General features: G+C 50.8%; 2 protein-coding genes across 2 annotated transcripts in view; both read left to right on the top strand.

The window, feature by feature from the left end:
- Positions 1–5,537: 5,537 nt before the first annotated feature.
- LOC121705559 (retinol-binding protein 3-like) lies at positions 5,538–8,387 on the top strand. The gene has a single exon (XM_042086594.1). The coding sequence runs from the start codon at positions 5,538–5,540 to the stop codon at positions 8,385–8,387; it is 2,850 nt and encodes a 949-aa protein (XP_041942528.1).
- A 2,512-nt stretch (positions 8,388–10,899) lies between these two features.
- Positions 10,900–14,970, top strand: part of LOC121705514 (retinol-binding protein 3-like) — a 6,990-nt gene continuing 2,919 nt past the window's right edge. Inside the window, exons 1-3 of the mRNA XM_042086525.1 lie at positions 10,900–12,188; positions 13,433–13,620; positions 13,940–14,082. Coding sequence (XP_041942459.1) covers positions 10,998–12,188; positions 13,433–13,620; positions 13,940–14,082 — 1,522 coding nt within the window. The 5' untranslated portion in view covers positions 10,900–10,997. The remainder of the gene's footprint in view (positions 12,189–13,432; positions 13,621–13,939; positions 14,083–14,970) is intronic.

Below are 14,970 nucleotides of genomic sequence, written 5' to 3'. Positions count from 1 at the left end.
CTGGACTTGTAACCGGAGGGTTGCCGGTTCGAGCCCCGACCAGTGGGCCGTGGCTGAAGTGCCCTTGAGCAAGGCACCTAACCCCTCACTGCTCCCCGAGCGCCGCCGTTGAAGCAGGCAGCTCACTGCGCCGGGATTAGTGTGTGCTTCACCTCACTGTGTGTTCACTGTGTGCTGTTTGTGTTTCACTATGCTCCATGCTAACTCCCTTTAGCGCAGCATAGACATGCTAACTCCCTCCACACAGAAATGCTTTAGCGCAGCATTGACATGCTAACAGTGATGCTATGATGATAGCATCCGCATAAACCTGGGTGGCATAGAACAGTGTTAGCTATGATGTTCACACCAATCTGAACTGGACATATTAACTACACTACAAGTATTGCTGTGACTTTAGTTCCAAGGACTATGACCAAGTTTGAAAGTGTTAAAGTTACTTAATGTATCCAAATGTTCTCAGTGTTTGCATGTATGTCAGTCTGAGTCGGTTTAAAGCCATTCAACTCATCTGATGTGGAAGCAGGTGTGCTTCATTAGCATGTCCTCTAAATGACCTCCATTTTGAATTGGAGAAATTAGTCTGATGGCGACTGCATTTTGTAGTTCTTGGGTGTGGTTTCAGGCCATTTTGTAGTTCGGGGGGGGTTCAGGCCATTTTGTAGTTCGGGGGGGGTTCAGGCCATTTTGTAGTTCTGGGGTGCTGTTTCAGGCCAAGATGGTTTCCGTGGAATTGAGGTCTGCTTCCTTATTCACATGTAACTTACAGCTGACATAAGCTACATGTTCTATAACTACCACTGTGCTTTTGGTACAGAGATGATTCATTTACTGAGCAGACCTGCATACTACAGTTTAGATAGATAGATACTTTATTGATCCCCAAGGGGAAATTCAAGACAATGTTTATGTGCATTCCTATTTATAGTCACCTGCATACTACAGATTATGTGCATTTCTATTAATATTCACTACAGATTATGTTCTTATTTATATTCACTGCCTTTGGTGGTTTTGCAAAAGAATAGATGACAAACAAATGTGTAAAATGGCCAAAGTGATTATTTTAATCATTCTAGCACTTTATATTACAGAACCTTTGTTATACTGTAGCTACTCCCTGAAGTACAGTGCACCAAACTGCGAAACAAAGAGTACCGGTACTATCATAGAACCCAAAGAGCACTGGTACTATCATGGAACCCAACTCATAATGGTATTCTACTCTAGATCGTAAGTACATGCGGATAGGACATGCTTGTTTTAATGCCAAAGTGCTTGCTGCGGTTATAGGGGGGCGACGACACCCCAAAGTAACCCAGCTGTACACACACACACACACACACACACACACACACACACAGAATCCCAAAGTGACACAGCTGTACACACACACACACACACACACACACAGGATCCCAAAGTGACACAGCTCATAGAGGAAATGGAAGTGTAATTAGTATGATGTGTCAGTTAGGGTTAGGTCAATGTGTGTCAATGTGACGTCTCATTAGTATGATGTGTCAGTGTGTGTCAATGTGACGTCTCATTAGTATGATGTGTCAGTGTGACGTCTCATTAGTATGATACGATACGATACGATATGATATGATATGATATGATAGTTTATATGATATGATATGATATGATATGATAGATTATCATATGGTGTTTATGTGTATATGTTACTACATCCAAATAACACCTATCACACCTACTGGCTACTAACCTTAAGTAAGATTCCATTATGTACAACATGTAAATGATATCGGTAACACTTTCTATGAAGGTTGTATTTGTAACGCCCTATGAATGCATTCATAATGTTTTATAAGGTGTCTATAAAGCATTGTAATGCTCATTATTACCATCTATATGTATTCACAAGTCGCACACACACACACACACACAAACAAGGGTATAATGTAATATACATATGTACACACACACACAAACACATACCCACACACACACACACACACGCACACACACAAGGGTATAATGGAATATAGAGTGTTAGTCTATCATGGCCACCCAAGTGGAATTAAACACAGAATGTTCTACTTTTCTCCTGATCTATTTATTTGGGGTGAATATCTAATCATTTGGGCAGATTGCGCCCTCTGCAGAGCAAGAGAGGACATTACAGTGTTGAACAGGAGGATTTGTACACACACATACACACACACACACACACACACACACACACATACACTTGGGGATCAATAAAGTATCTATCTATCTATCTATCTATCTATCCACACACACAGGAGAATTTGTGTAGTTATAGACATATGTACACACACACCACACACAGGAGGATTTGTGTAGTTATAGACATATGTACACACACACACACACAGACACAGGAGGATTTGTGTAGTTATAGACATATGTACACACACAGACACACACACAGGAGGATTTGTGTAGTTATAGACATATGTACACACACACACACACACACACACAGGAGGATTTGTGTAGTTATAGACGTATGTACACATATGTATGCGCACACACACACACACAGGAGGATTTGTGTAGTTATAGACATATGTACACACACACACACACTCACACAGGAGGATTTGTGTAGTTATAGACATATGTACACACACACACACACATACACACACAGTAGGATGTGTGTAGTTATAGACATATGTACCCACACACACACACACACTGAACAGCTAGTGGTTCACTATGCATACCAAGGTGTTATATATGAATATATACTGTATGTTATATATATTATATATATATGAGAATTGTTAGTAATATTCAATGAGGGACCCATTGATTATGACCGCCGCACAGCGAAGCGGCGGTCATATAGATTTAGTCAGAATTTTTTTTTTTTTTTTTTCGCATGCCCAAATTTCCGTCAATGATTCCCAGGACACTGAAAGACTGGGGTACACAAAACTTGGTGGGCATGTACCCCCACATGGATAGCATGGAACCGTCATTTTTCGTTTTGATCTGTAGCCCCCCCGCTGGACTGGACCCCCGAAAGGAGGGTAGGGCAGACACAGTTCTCTGTGAATATCTTGAGAACTATAGGGCCTAGGATGACCATTTTTTTCCGTATGTTTGCCTCCAGGGGTCATGTTAACCCATTTCATGTGCACACATGTGCACAAACAGATACACACACACACACATACATTCACAGTAATCATACGTATGACACATACTCACACAGTAGACATATGTACGCTTGCATGCACAGGCACATACGCAGGCACACACACAAGCACGCACACACACAAGCACGCACACACACACACACACACTCACACACACCCACACACATAACATAAACATAACACAAACAATCAAGAATTTCTCAGAATTATGAACAGGCAAGATGGAGGTGGGGTTGTATAAAATGAATTTTACATGTGAAATCTATGAACTTATCATGTTTTGGTACTTGTTGTCTAGCAGAAACCAGTGAGAATTGAGTGTGGATAATGCAATTTAGTGAGACAGAATCATATAGGTCTTTCAGCGTGATTTCTTTTTGTGGAAAAAATGTGCTGGACTGGGCGGCGGTCATATTTTGTACCGCTCTGCGGTACATCTAGTTTGTTTTGTTTTTGTTGTTATTTTTTACAAAAAAAAAAAACACTCTTGTTAATTTATTGTTGTTGCTATTTATGGCACAGAAACAACTTTACAGCATAACAGGTGAAGATGGAAAATTATAAAAGCACATTTCATGAGTGTCTACCTCTGATGTCATAAACAAATGCTCTCCGTGCTTCCTACCCTAAATATATCCCAGGGTCTAACAAGAAGAACAGCCTAATGAACAGCCTAATATCTGAGCAGGTGAACTTGGCGTGTTAAAAGCTTTACAGTGTGTTATTTCCTCTACAACAGAGCAATCTATAAATTCTCATCTTTGTGTCACTGAAATACCCAATGTGTGTGTGTGTGTGTGTGTGTGTGCCCATGCTGGATTTAGCTCGTCTGGTTACGGCAGCCCTGCACTAACCCCGTCTCCTTCCGTCGGGCTCGCGGGTCTGACGCAGGGCTGTGCGCGGAGCTCTTAAACTGGGATCGGCGCAGCCCATTGGCTGCGGGGGATCGCGAGACGGCCTTACATAACGGCGGGCATTAGCAGGTGAGGGAGATTAGCGCTATATTGCGCCGATTAGCGTGAGGGCGGGTTGCATAATTTTGATCTTGTGAAAACGGCCAGGGCGTTGACGCTCCCCCTTACTAGTCTGGTTCTGGTTTTTTTTAGCCATGATGTAAACAAAGTTAAATTAGTAACATAAGTAAAGAGTAAACAAGTTAAATTAGTAACATAAGTAAAGAGTAAACAAACTGTCCCCCACAAGTGAACAGTGGAGAATAATTCAGATCAAATTCACCATGTTGTTGAATTCAGTTTGTGCTACTTAATATCATCATCACCACCATCATCCTCATCATATTAATCCATAATCTATAGTCTCTCCCATCATGGTATCCATGTGGATGTGTGTGTGTGTGTGTGTGTGTAGTAAATGAGTATTTTATATTAGTGTGGTATATTACTTATTTATATTATCAAACAACAATCTGATACACATGCAAAAAAATGATAATGACCAGGACAATGACGGCCCCCACAAGGTCTCATTCCAACAAACCGGCTCATTGCCTAATATGAGACTGTCAGCCCTGAATGTGAGCCTAATATGAGACTGTCAGCCCTGAATGTGAGCCTAATATGAGACTGAGCCCTGAATATGAGCCTAATATGAGACTGTCAGCCCTGAATGTGAGCCTAATATGAGACTGTTACTCCTGAATGTGAGCCTAATATGAGACTGGCACCCCTGAATATGAGCTTAATATGCTCGGCATGGTATTCCAAGATGACACACCACAGGGACAAAGAGAGAGAGAGAGTGTGAGAGCTTGGGTAATATTAACAGAGAGAGAGAGCGAGAAGAGCTGGGGGTAATATTAACAGAGAGAGAGAGCGAGAGGAAGATAGAGAGTGAGAGAGGAGAGCTTGGGTTAATATTAACAGGCTTAAGATGTGTGCTAAGCTTCAAGACATCACTTACCAGACACCAGTCTCATGTGCAGCTGAAGACCTATAGATCATATACCTCACAGATGTCTTCAAATGTATCACATAAGCCTACTTACCCCACCCCAACTTACCCCAACCCTACCAACTGAGGGAAAGTAGGTCAAATGTAGGCCTTGTATCAATATGAGGGGCTTGTGTTATCTCACAGAGTCCTTTTTAATCATCCTTTTTGGAGTGTTGTTGTGCGTCTGATGCTCTGGTGATGATGGGATTAGGCCTGGAGGCCGGGACAAAGCAGCTTATCCTGTTGTTGTTGTCCAAAACCGGGGGGGGGGGGGGTTCAGTTTCATCTAACGCTGCCTCCAGCAACTGGAACAAAAATCAAACGAGAGAGAAGCCATAAGAGATGCGTTTGTTTGGCACTCGGAGGGACACAGCGGGAGCAGGCAGAATGGCACTGGGCACTCGGAGGGACATGGCGAGAGCAGGTAGGATGGCACAGATGGCACTGGGGACTAGGAGGGGCACGGCGGGAGCGGGCAGGACGATGCGGACGGCACTGCCACTGCTGCTTCTGCTGCTGGCACTGTTGGGTCAGAGCCGGGCATCGGACGGCTCGTTCCAGCGGGCGCTGGTGCTGGACATGGCGCGGGTTCTGCTGGACAACTACTGCTTCCCCGAGAACCTGCTGGGCATGCGGGAGGCCATCGAGCAGGCCATCCGGAGCGGAGAGATCCTGCACATCTCCGACCGCAAGACGCTGGCCGGTGTGCTCTCCGCCGGAGTGCAGGGCGCCCTCAACGACCCCCGGCTCACGGTGACCTTTGAACCCGGCTACGTTCCCATGACGCCACCGCCGCTAAGCCTCCTCCCGCGGGAGCAGCTGGTGCGCCTGGTGCGGAGCTCCACCAAGCTGGACGTGCTGGACGGCAACGTGGGCTACCTGCGGCTGGACCGCGTCCTTGGGCGCGAGACGGCCGCCAAGCTGGGCGCGTTCCTGCAGGACTACGTGTGGAACCGTGTGGCGCGGACCCGGGCGCTGATCCTGGACCTGCGCTACAGCGTGGGCGGCGAGCTCTCCGGGCTGCCGCACATCGTCTCCTTCTTCTCTGACCCCGAGCCGCTGACGCTCATCGAGACCGTCTACGACCGACCGTCCAACTCCACCTGGGAGCTGTGGACGCTGCCGCGCGTCCCCAGCCAGCGCTACGGCAAGCGCAAGGACCTGATGGTGCTGACCAGCAAGCGCACCAGCGGCGCGGCCGAGGCACTGGCCTACGCGCTCAAGCACCTGGGCCGCGCCATCGTGGTGGGCGAGAGGACCTCTGGGGGGTCGGTGAGAGTGGACAAGATACGCATCGACAGCTCCGGCTTCTACATCACCGTGCCCGTTGCCAGGGCGACCAACCCGGTGACGGGCCAGAGCTGGGAGGTGACCGGCGTCTCGCCCTCCGTGTCCGTCAGGCCCAAGGAGGCCGTGTCCAGGGCGAAGGCCCTGCTCGCCGCCCGGGCGACCATCCCGAAGGCCGTCCACAGCGTGTCCGACCTCATCAGGAGATACTACGCGTCCAGGGACAAGGTCAAAGTCTTGCTCAAGCACCTGGAGACCACCGACTTCTTCACGGTCATCTCGGAGGAGGACCTGGCGGCCAAGCTTAACTACGAACTCCAGTCCGTGTGTGAGGACCCACGACTGGTCGTCAAGACGGCCACCTCAGTTCCGGTGACGACCCCAGGCGACTCTGACCCCGACACGACCCCAGGCGACCCCAACGCGCTGATGGACGATGTGTTCAGAGTGGAGGTCCGGCCAGGCAACACTGGATACTTACGTTTTGACAGATTCCTCGATGCCACCACTCTCGTCAGATTGGACAGCCAGATAGCGCAGAAAGTCTGGGAGCCAATCAGGGACACCGATAACCTCATCATCGACCTGCGCTCCAACACGGGCGGTCCGTCGGAGGGCCTGCCCATCCTCCTGTCCTACCTGCACGACCCCACCCTACCTGTCCTCTTCTACACCCTCTACAACTCCATCCAGAACACCACCACCGATTACCACACCTCCGCCACCATCCAGGGCCCGGCGTACGGCTCCGAGCGCAATGTCTACGTGCTGACCGGCTACCACACGGCGGCGGCGGGCGAGGAGTTCGCCTACCTGATGCAGTCGCTCCGCCGCGGCACGGTCATCGGCGAGATCACCTCGGGCAACCTGCTGCACTCGCGCTCCTTCCGGGCGGACGGCACCACGGGCATCCTCGTCACCGTGCCCGTCCTCGACTTTGTGGACAACAACGGCGAGCGCTGGCTCGGGGGCGGCGTGGTGCCGGACGCCATCGTGCTGGCCGATGAGGCGGAGGAGGCGACGGCCGAGATCGTCCAGTTCCACCGGGAGATGCGGGCGCTGGTGTCCGGCGCGGGCGAGCTACTGGACGCACACTACGCGTTCCCCGAGGTGGCCGCTAAGGTGCGCGGCGTGCTGGAGGCCAAGTGGCGGGACGGCGCGTACCGCTCGGTGGTAGACTATGAGTCGCTGGCCTCGCAGCTGACCTCTGACCTGCAGGAGACGTCCGGCGACCACCGCCTGCACGTGTTCTACTGCGACGTGGAGCCAGAGGCCCCGCACGAGCTGCCCAAGCTCCCGTCGTCCAGCGCCGACGCTGCCTACGTCGTCAACGCGCTCTTCAAGATCGACCTGCTGCCTGGCAACACGGGCTACCTGCGTTTGGACACGATGCCGGACGCGGAGGCTCTGACCTTTGACCCCGTGGGGCCGCGGCTGCTGACGCAGGTGTGGAGCAAGCTGGCGCAGACGGACGCGCTGGTCATCGACGTCCGCTTCAACACGGGCGGCCACTCCTCCGCCATCCCCCTGCTCTGCAGCTTCCTGTTCGGCCCCGAGCCGCCGACACCGCCGCGCCACCTGTACTCCGTCTTCGACCGCTCCTCCTCGTCCACCGCAGAGGTCACGACCCTGCCGCAGGTCCAGGGCCCGCGCTACGGCTCGGAGAAGGACGTCTATGTGCTGACGAGCCTCATGACGGGGTCGGCGGCGGAGGCGCTGGCGTTCGCCCTGCAGGACGCGCGGAGGGCCACGGTGGTCGGGGAGGCCACGCCGGGCGGCTCGCTGTCCAGCGGGATGTACCAGGTGGGCGGCAGCATCCTCTACGTGTCCGTGCCCAACCAGGCGCTGCTGAGCGCGGTCAGCGGGAGACCCTGGAGCATCTCGGGCGTAGAGCCGGACGTCGCCGCCCAGGGATCGGACGCGCTCAACGCGGCCAAGAGAATCATCGCTGCCAAGCAGCGCAAGCAGGAGGCCAGGAGAGCGCAGCGCTAAGTGACCAATGCTGACCCCCTGCCCCAGTTAGAGTCTTCTGTTTCGCTCGGCTCGCACCCTGCTGCTTAACTCTGCTTTAAACGTAACAGGGGTGCCCAGGAACAGAGCTAAGCTGCTTTATTCCTTATGATTAAAGCGGAGATGTGTGTGTGTGTGTGTGTGTGTGTGTGTGTTTATATGAGGTCAAATTCAGGATAAATTCTTAGACCAAGAAGTTGGACTAAACAGGACAAAGCAATGGACAGGCTCTCTGAGCTTTGAGATTCTGAGCTCAGTGACATTTGAAATTATGAGAATACAATATAATTAATAAATATAAGCACCTTTATTTGAAATGATGAGAATACAATATAATTAAATATAAGCACCTTTATTTGACAAAATCATGTTTCTTAAAAATATAAAAGCACCTTATTGCCAAAAATATGATCTTTTCAGAGCATACCGCTTATAAGGAGTTGCCTTCTACAGGGGTGACTATGGGAAGAGCCCATATGAATCATGTATGTGTTTATAGCCCATATGAATCATTTATGTATTTCTGGCATATTCCATATTCCTTATACATTCTTTAATGTTACCTCTGTGTGTAACCCTACAGATGTTATTGTTCCATATATATAAATATGATTATTATGTGTGTGTGGGTGTGTATATATACATATTGTATGTACATACCATACTGTATACCGAACTGAATAAACTGGTTCTGAATTTAATTTGGCCAAGTGTGATTCTAGTTGTAACTGAACTGATCTAAACTGAAGAATATACTGTGTGAAATAAAGTTGTATAAATAAAGTAAATAAATAAATGCCAAATGCTGCTGTTGTGTGTTGCTTAAAGATCTGCAACAAGTCTGTGATATCAGTTTAGTGAAACTACATCTTCCAGCCACTAGTGCACCGGGCCAGCAGGCAGAGTTACTCTGCATCCTTCTCTCTTCTCTCTTCCCACAAATGCACACACTAGTGCAACCTGCTCTCTTCCCAACTCACTAGTGCAACCTGCTCTCTTCCCAACACACTAGTGCAACCTGCTCTCTTCCCAACTCACTTCCCACAAATGCACACACTAGTGCAACCTGCTCTCTCTTCCCAACTCACTTCCCACAAATGCACACACTAGTGCAACCTGCTCTCTCTTCCCAACTCACTTCCCACAAATGCACACACTAGTGCAACCTGCTCTCTTCCCAACTCACTAGTGCAACCTGCTCTCTTCCCAACTCACTTCCCACAAATGCACACACTAGTGCAACCTGCTCTCTTCCCAACTCACTAGTGCAACCTGCTCTCTTCCCAACTCACTTCCCACAAATGCACACACTAGTGCAACCTGCTCTCTTCCCAACTCACTAGTGCAACCTGCTCTCTTCCCAACTCACTAGTGCAACCTGCTCTCTTCCCAACGTGTCCCACAAATGCACACACTAGTGCAACCTGCTCTCTTCCCAACTCACTAGTGCAACCTGCTCTCTTCCCAACACACTAGTGCAACCTGCTCTCTTCCCAACTCACTAGTGCAACCTGCTCTCTTCCCAACACACTAGTGCAACCTGCTCTCTCTTCCCAACTCACTTCCCACAAATGCACACACTAGTGCAACCTGCTCTCTTCTCAACTCACTAGTGCAACCTGCTCTCTTCCCAACTCACTAGTGCAACCTGCTCTCTTCCCAACTCACTAGTGCAACCTGCTCTCTTCCCAACTCACTAGTGCAACCTGCTCTCTCTTCCCAACGTGTCCCACAAATGCACACACTAGTGCAACCTGCTCTCTTCTTGATTTTTAGGAAATAACTCAGCACCTGATTTAGGAAATAACTCAGCACCTGATTTTAAATTCATAATCGTTACTCCAGCTAATCCTGTGGTCCTGCTTCTTAAGTGTTTAATTAGCTATAGAATTTAAAGTGGGGAATTACACAATCTGTAATGCAGGATTTTTAGACGCCTACATAATCCCTTTGGAATGTCTGTGCAGAGATTAGGTATGGTGTGGTGAGACTTGGGGTGAATGAGTGTGAGTGTGTGTGTGTGAGTGTGTATGTACAGTATGTGGTTGTGTGTGAGTGTGTATGTGTGGTTGTGTGTGAGTGTATATGTGTGTGTCTGTGTGTGTATGTATGTAGTTGTGTGTGTGTGTGAGTGTGTGTGGTTGTGTGTGTGTGTGAGTGTGTGTGTGTGAGTGTGTGTGTGTGTGTGTGAGAGTGCGTGTGTGTGTGTGTGAGTGAGAGTGTGTGTGTGTGTGTGAGAGAGTGTGTGTGTGTGTGTGTGTGTGAGAGAGAGTGTGTGTGTTTGTGTGAGTGTGTGTGTGTGTGTGTGTGTGTGTGTGTGAGAGTGTGTGTGAGTGCGAGTGTGTGTGTGAGTGTGTGTGAGTGAGAGTGTGTGTTATTGTCTTACCGATGGCCAGCGTCTAATGAGATTAGCGGCGTGTTACGGGAAAAGCCTCTTACGTGTGTGTTAACAGAACCCTCACTGTCCCCTCCACTTCATTTGCCTCCGCGAGTCCCCCCTGCTCAGTCCTGCTCCTGCTCTCCTGTCCTGTCCGGCGAAACCCTCTCTCCGCTGACCACCGTCTCCGTCTCTGTCTCCGTGCCGACGGCGCCATGGCCCGCCTCCTGGTCCTCCTGGCCTCGCTGCTCCTGCTGGGCACTACTGCCCGCGCCGCCTTCCCTCCGACGCTGATCGTGGACATGGCCAAGATCCTGCTGGACAACTACTGCTCCCCGGAGAAGCTGGTGGGCATGGAGGAGGCCATCGACGCGGCCAGCAGCAACACGGAGATCCTGAGCATCGAGGACCCGCTCGCCCTGTCCGCCGTGCTGACCGAGGGGGTCAGGAGCACCATCAGCGACCCGCGCGTCTCCGTGTCCTACGAGCCCAACTACGCGCCCCCCCCCGCGCCCCCCTCCCTCGCTGACCTCCCCCCCGAGCAGGTGGCCGCCATGCTGCAGGGCACGGTCAAGGTGGAGGTGATGGAGGGCAACCTGGGCTACCTGCGCATCCAGCACATCATCGGCGAGGAGATGGCGCAGCAGATCGGCCCGCTGCTCATCCAGCACGTGTGGGAGCGGATCCTGCCCACGGACGCCCTCGTGCTGGACCTGCGCTTCACCACCACCGGCGAGCTGTCCGGCATCCCCTACATCGTGTCCTACTTCACCGACGCCGAGCCGCAGATCCACATTGACAGCGTGTACGACCGGCCGTCCGACTCCACCACTGACCTCATGTCCATGCCGGCGCTGATGGGGGCGCGCTACGGCACGGCCAAGCCCCTGATCCTGCTGACCAGTGCCGCTACGCGCGGCATCGCCGAGGACGTGGCGTACGCGCTCAAGAACCTCGGCCGCGCCACGCTGGTGGGCGAGCACACGGCCGGCGGCTCGGTCAAGATTGACAAGATCAAGGTGGGCGAGACGGACTTCTACGTGTCCGTGCCCACGGCCAGGTCCACCAGCCCTGTGACGGGCAAGAGCTGGGAGGTGGTGGGCGTGGAGCCGGACGTGGAGGTGGCGTCCGAGGATGCTCTGGACGTGGCGCTGCGCATCGTCCACCTACGGGCACAGGTGCCCGCTCTGCTGCAGGCGTCCGCCACGCTCATCGCCGAGAACTACGCCTTCGAGAGCGTCGGCGCCGACGTGGCCGCCAAGCTGAGCGCGCTGGCCACCAGCGGAGAGTACGCCATGGTCAACACCAAAGAGGAGCTGGAGGTCAAGCTGTCCGCCGACCTTCTCAAGCTCTCCGGAGACAAGAGCCTGAAGACCACACACAACGTGCCTGCCCTGCCCGCCGTGGTGAGCGCCGGACCTCCGCACACACACCCTCACCAGACCTCAGCACACACACCCTTAGTTTGACCAGAGCACCAGACCTTCGCACACACACCCTCACCAGACCTCCGCACACACACCCTTAGTTTGACCAGAGCACCAGACCTCTGCACACACACCCTCACCAGACCTCCGCACACACACCCTCACCAGACCTCCGCACACACACCCTCACCAGACCTCCACACACACCCTCACCAGACCTCTGCACACACACCCTCACCAGACCTCCGCACACACCCTCACCAGACCTCCGCACACACACCCTCACCAGACCTCCGCACACACCCTCACCAGACCTCCGCACACACACCCTCACCAGACCTCCACACACACCCTCACCCAGACCTCCGCACACACACCCTCACCAGACCTCCGCACACACCCTCACCAGACCTCCGCACACACACCCTCACCAGACCTCCACACACACCCTCACCAGACCTCCACACACACCCTCACCAGACCTCCGCACACACACACTCAGTCTGACCTGTTACTAAGAGGTCATCCTGTATGTCGATTTAAAAAGAGAGGTCATTCCTTAAGCAGCGCATTCTCGATGAATGATTTAGTCGTGATCGGCTCGGTCCATTCCAAAGAGAGACGGTCAATAGAATGAAACCTGCACTTCCTCTTATGACTCAGTCAGTGACGTATCCATGTTTACATCTGGACATCATTCCAAATGAAGCTTGTGGTGATAGCACGATGTGATTGGCTGGAGAGAGCGCATCTCATTCTGTATGTTGTGATAGCGCGATGTGATTGGCTTGCGATAGCGCGATGTGATTGGTTTATGTCATGATAGCATGATGTGATTGGCTGGCGATAGCACGATGTGATTGACTGGCGATAGCGCGATGTGATTGGTTTATGTCATGATAGCACGATGTGATTGGTTTATGTCATGATAGCACGATGTGATTGGTTTATGTGGTGATAGCACGATGTGATTGGCTGGCGATAACACGATGTGATTGGTTTATGTGGTGATAGCACGATGTGATTGGCTGGCGATAGCACGATGTGATTGGCTGGCGATAGCGCGATGTGATTGGTTTATGTGGTGATAGCACGATGTGATTGGCTGGCGATAGCACAATGTGATTGGCTGGCGATAGCGCGATGTGATTGGTTTATGTGGTGATAGCACGATGTGATTGGCTGGCGAGCGCGTCTCATTCTTCTCTCTGTCCCCCCCCCAGTACCCACCTGAGGTGATCATCGAGCTCATCAAGGTCTCCTTCCACACGGACATCTTCGAGAACAATGTGGGCTACCTGCGCTTCGACATGTTCGGAGACTTTGAGCAGGTGAAGGCCATCGCCCAGGTGATCGTGGAGCACGTGTGGAACAAGGTGTTGGACACTGATGCTCTGATTGTGGACCTCAGGTGACCCCCCCCCCCCACACACACAAAATCTTCATATTGATGACTAATTATTGATTGACATGGTGATTAATAAATATTGTATTGATTATCATGTTGATTATTGTTTTGATTGTTGATTATCATTTGGATTATTGATTATCATGTTGATTATTGATCATAATGTTGATTATTGATTATCGTGGTGATTGTTGATTATTGATTATCGTGGTGATTATTGATTATCGTTTTGATTGTTGATTATCGTGGTGAATATTGATTATTGGGTTGATTATTGAAACCCTTTGGCCTCCTGTAATCCGACACTCTGTGTGTGTCACAGAAACAACGTGGGCGGCCCGACGACCTCCATCTCTGGGTTCTGCTCCTACTTCTTCGACGGAGACAAGGAGATCGTGCTGGACAAACTCTACGACAGACCCACCGGCGCCACGCGCGAGCTGGTCACTCTGCCTACACTCACAGGTAACACAAGCTTCTCTTCTCCTCTATCCTCCCCCTCTCTTCTTCCTCCTCTCTCCTCTCCTCTATCCTCCTCACTCACGCTTCTCTCCTCTCCACTCCTCCACTGTCCTTGAGAGAGCACATCTGTTGCAGAACATCCTCCGACCACTAATATTTTATTTATTGAGGTGTTGTTGTTCATAGGGAAAAAGCAAAATGACCACTGCTATTTTATTTATTTGAGGTGTTGTTATTCATAGGGAAAAAGCAACATGACCACTGCTATTTTATTTATTTGAGGTGTTGTTGTTGGAAAAAGTAGCATATAAACCAACAGTAGCAGAAGGAGCTAATCAGAAGGAAGACAGTACACAGTAAGATTAAAGCAGTAAGCCGCTAACTAGCCTAACAAGCCGCTAACTATCCACAGTACACAGTAAGATTAGAGCAGTAAGCCGCTAACTAGCCTAACAAGCCGCTAACTATCCACAGTACACAGTAAGATTAATGCAGTAAGCCAGGGGGCCTAATGTCACGCCTGTCTCCATCCTTAAGTAAGACTAACAGCAGACTAAACCAGTTAGCCTCCTTTATCCTCCCGACAGTTAGCGGCTTGTTATCCTGTGTCTGCGGGCATCAGGACTGTTGCTAGTTAGCGGCTTGTTATCCTGTGTCTGCGTGCATCGGGACTGTGGCTAGTTAGCGGCTTGTTATCCTGTGTCTGCGTGCATCGGGACTGTGGCTAGTTAGAGGCTTGTTATCCTGTGTCTGCGTGCATTGGGACTGTGGCTAGTTAGCGGCTTGTTATCCTGTGTCTGCGTGCATTGGGACTGTGGCTAGTTAGAGGCTAGTTAGCATTGGGATTGTCAGTAGCCTATCTGTGCCACCTGCCCTATCCGTTCTGCGCAT

Source organism: Alosa sapidissima, chromosome 3 (assembly GCF_018492685.1).
Source record: "Alosa sapidissima isolate fAloSap1 chromosome 3, fAloSap1.pri, whole genome shotgun sequence".
Classification (NCBI taxonomy): Eukaryota; Metazoa; Chordata; class Actinopteri; order Clupeiformes; family Clupeidae; genus Alosa; species Alosa sapidissima.
Note: the sequence above shows the minus strand (reverse complement) of the source record. Positions and strands in the feature narration are given on the sequence as shown.

Excerpts from the sequence above, each read along its gene's own strand:
- LOC121705559 (XM_042086594.1), top strand. The coding sequence starts at position 5,538 with ATGGCACAGATGGCACTGGGGACTAGGAGGGGCACGGCGGGAGCGGGC.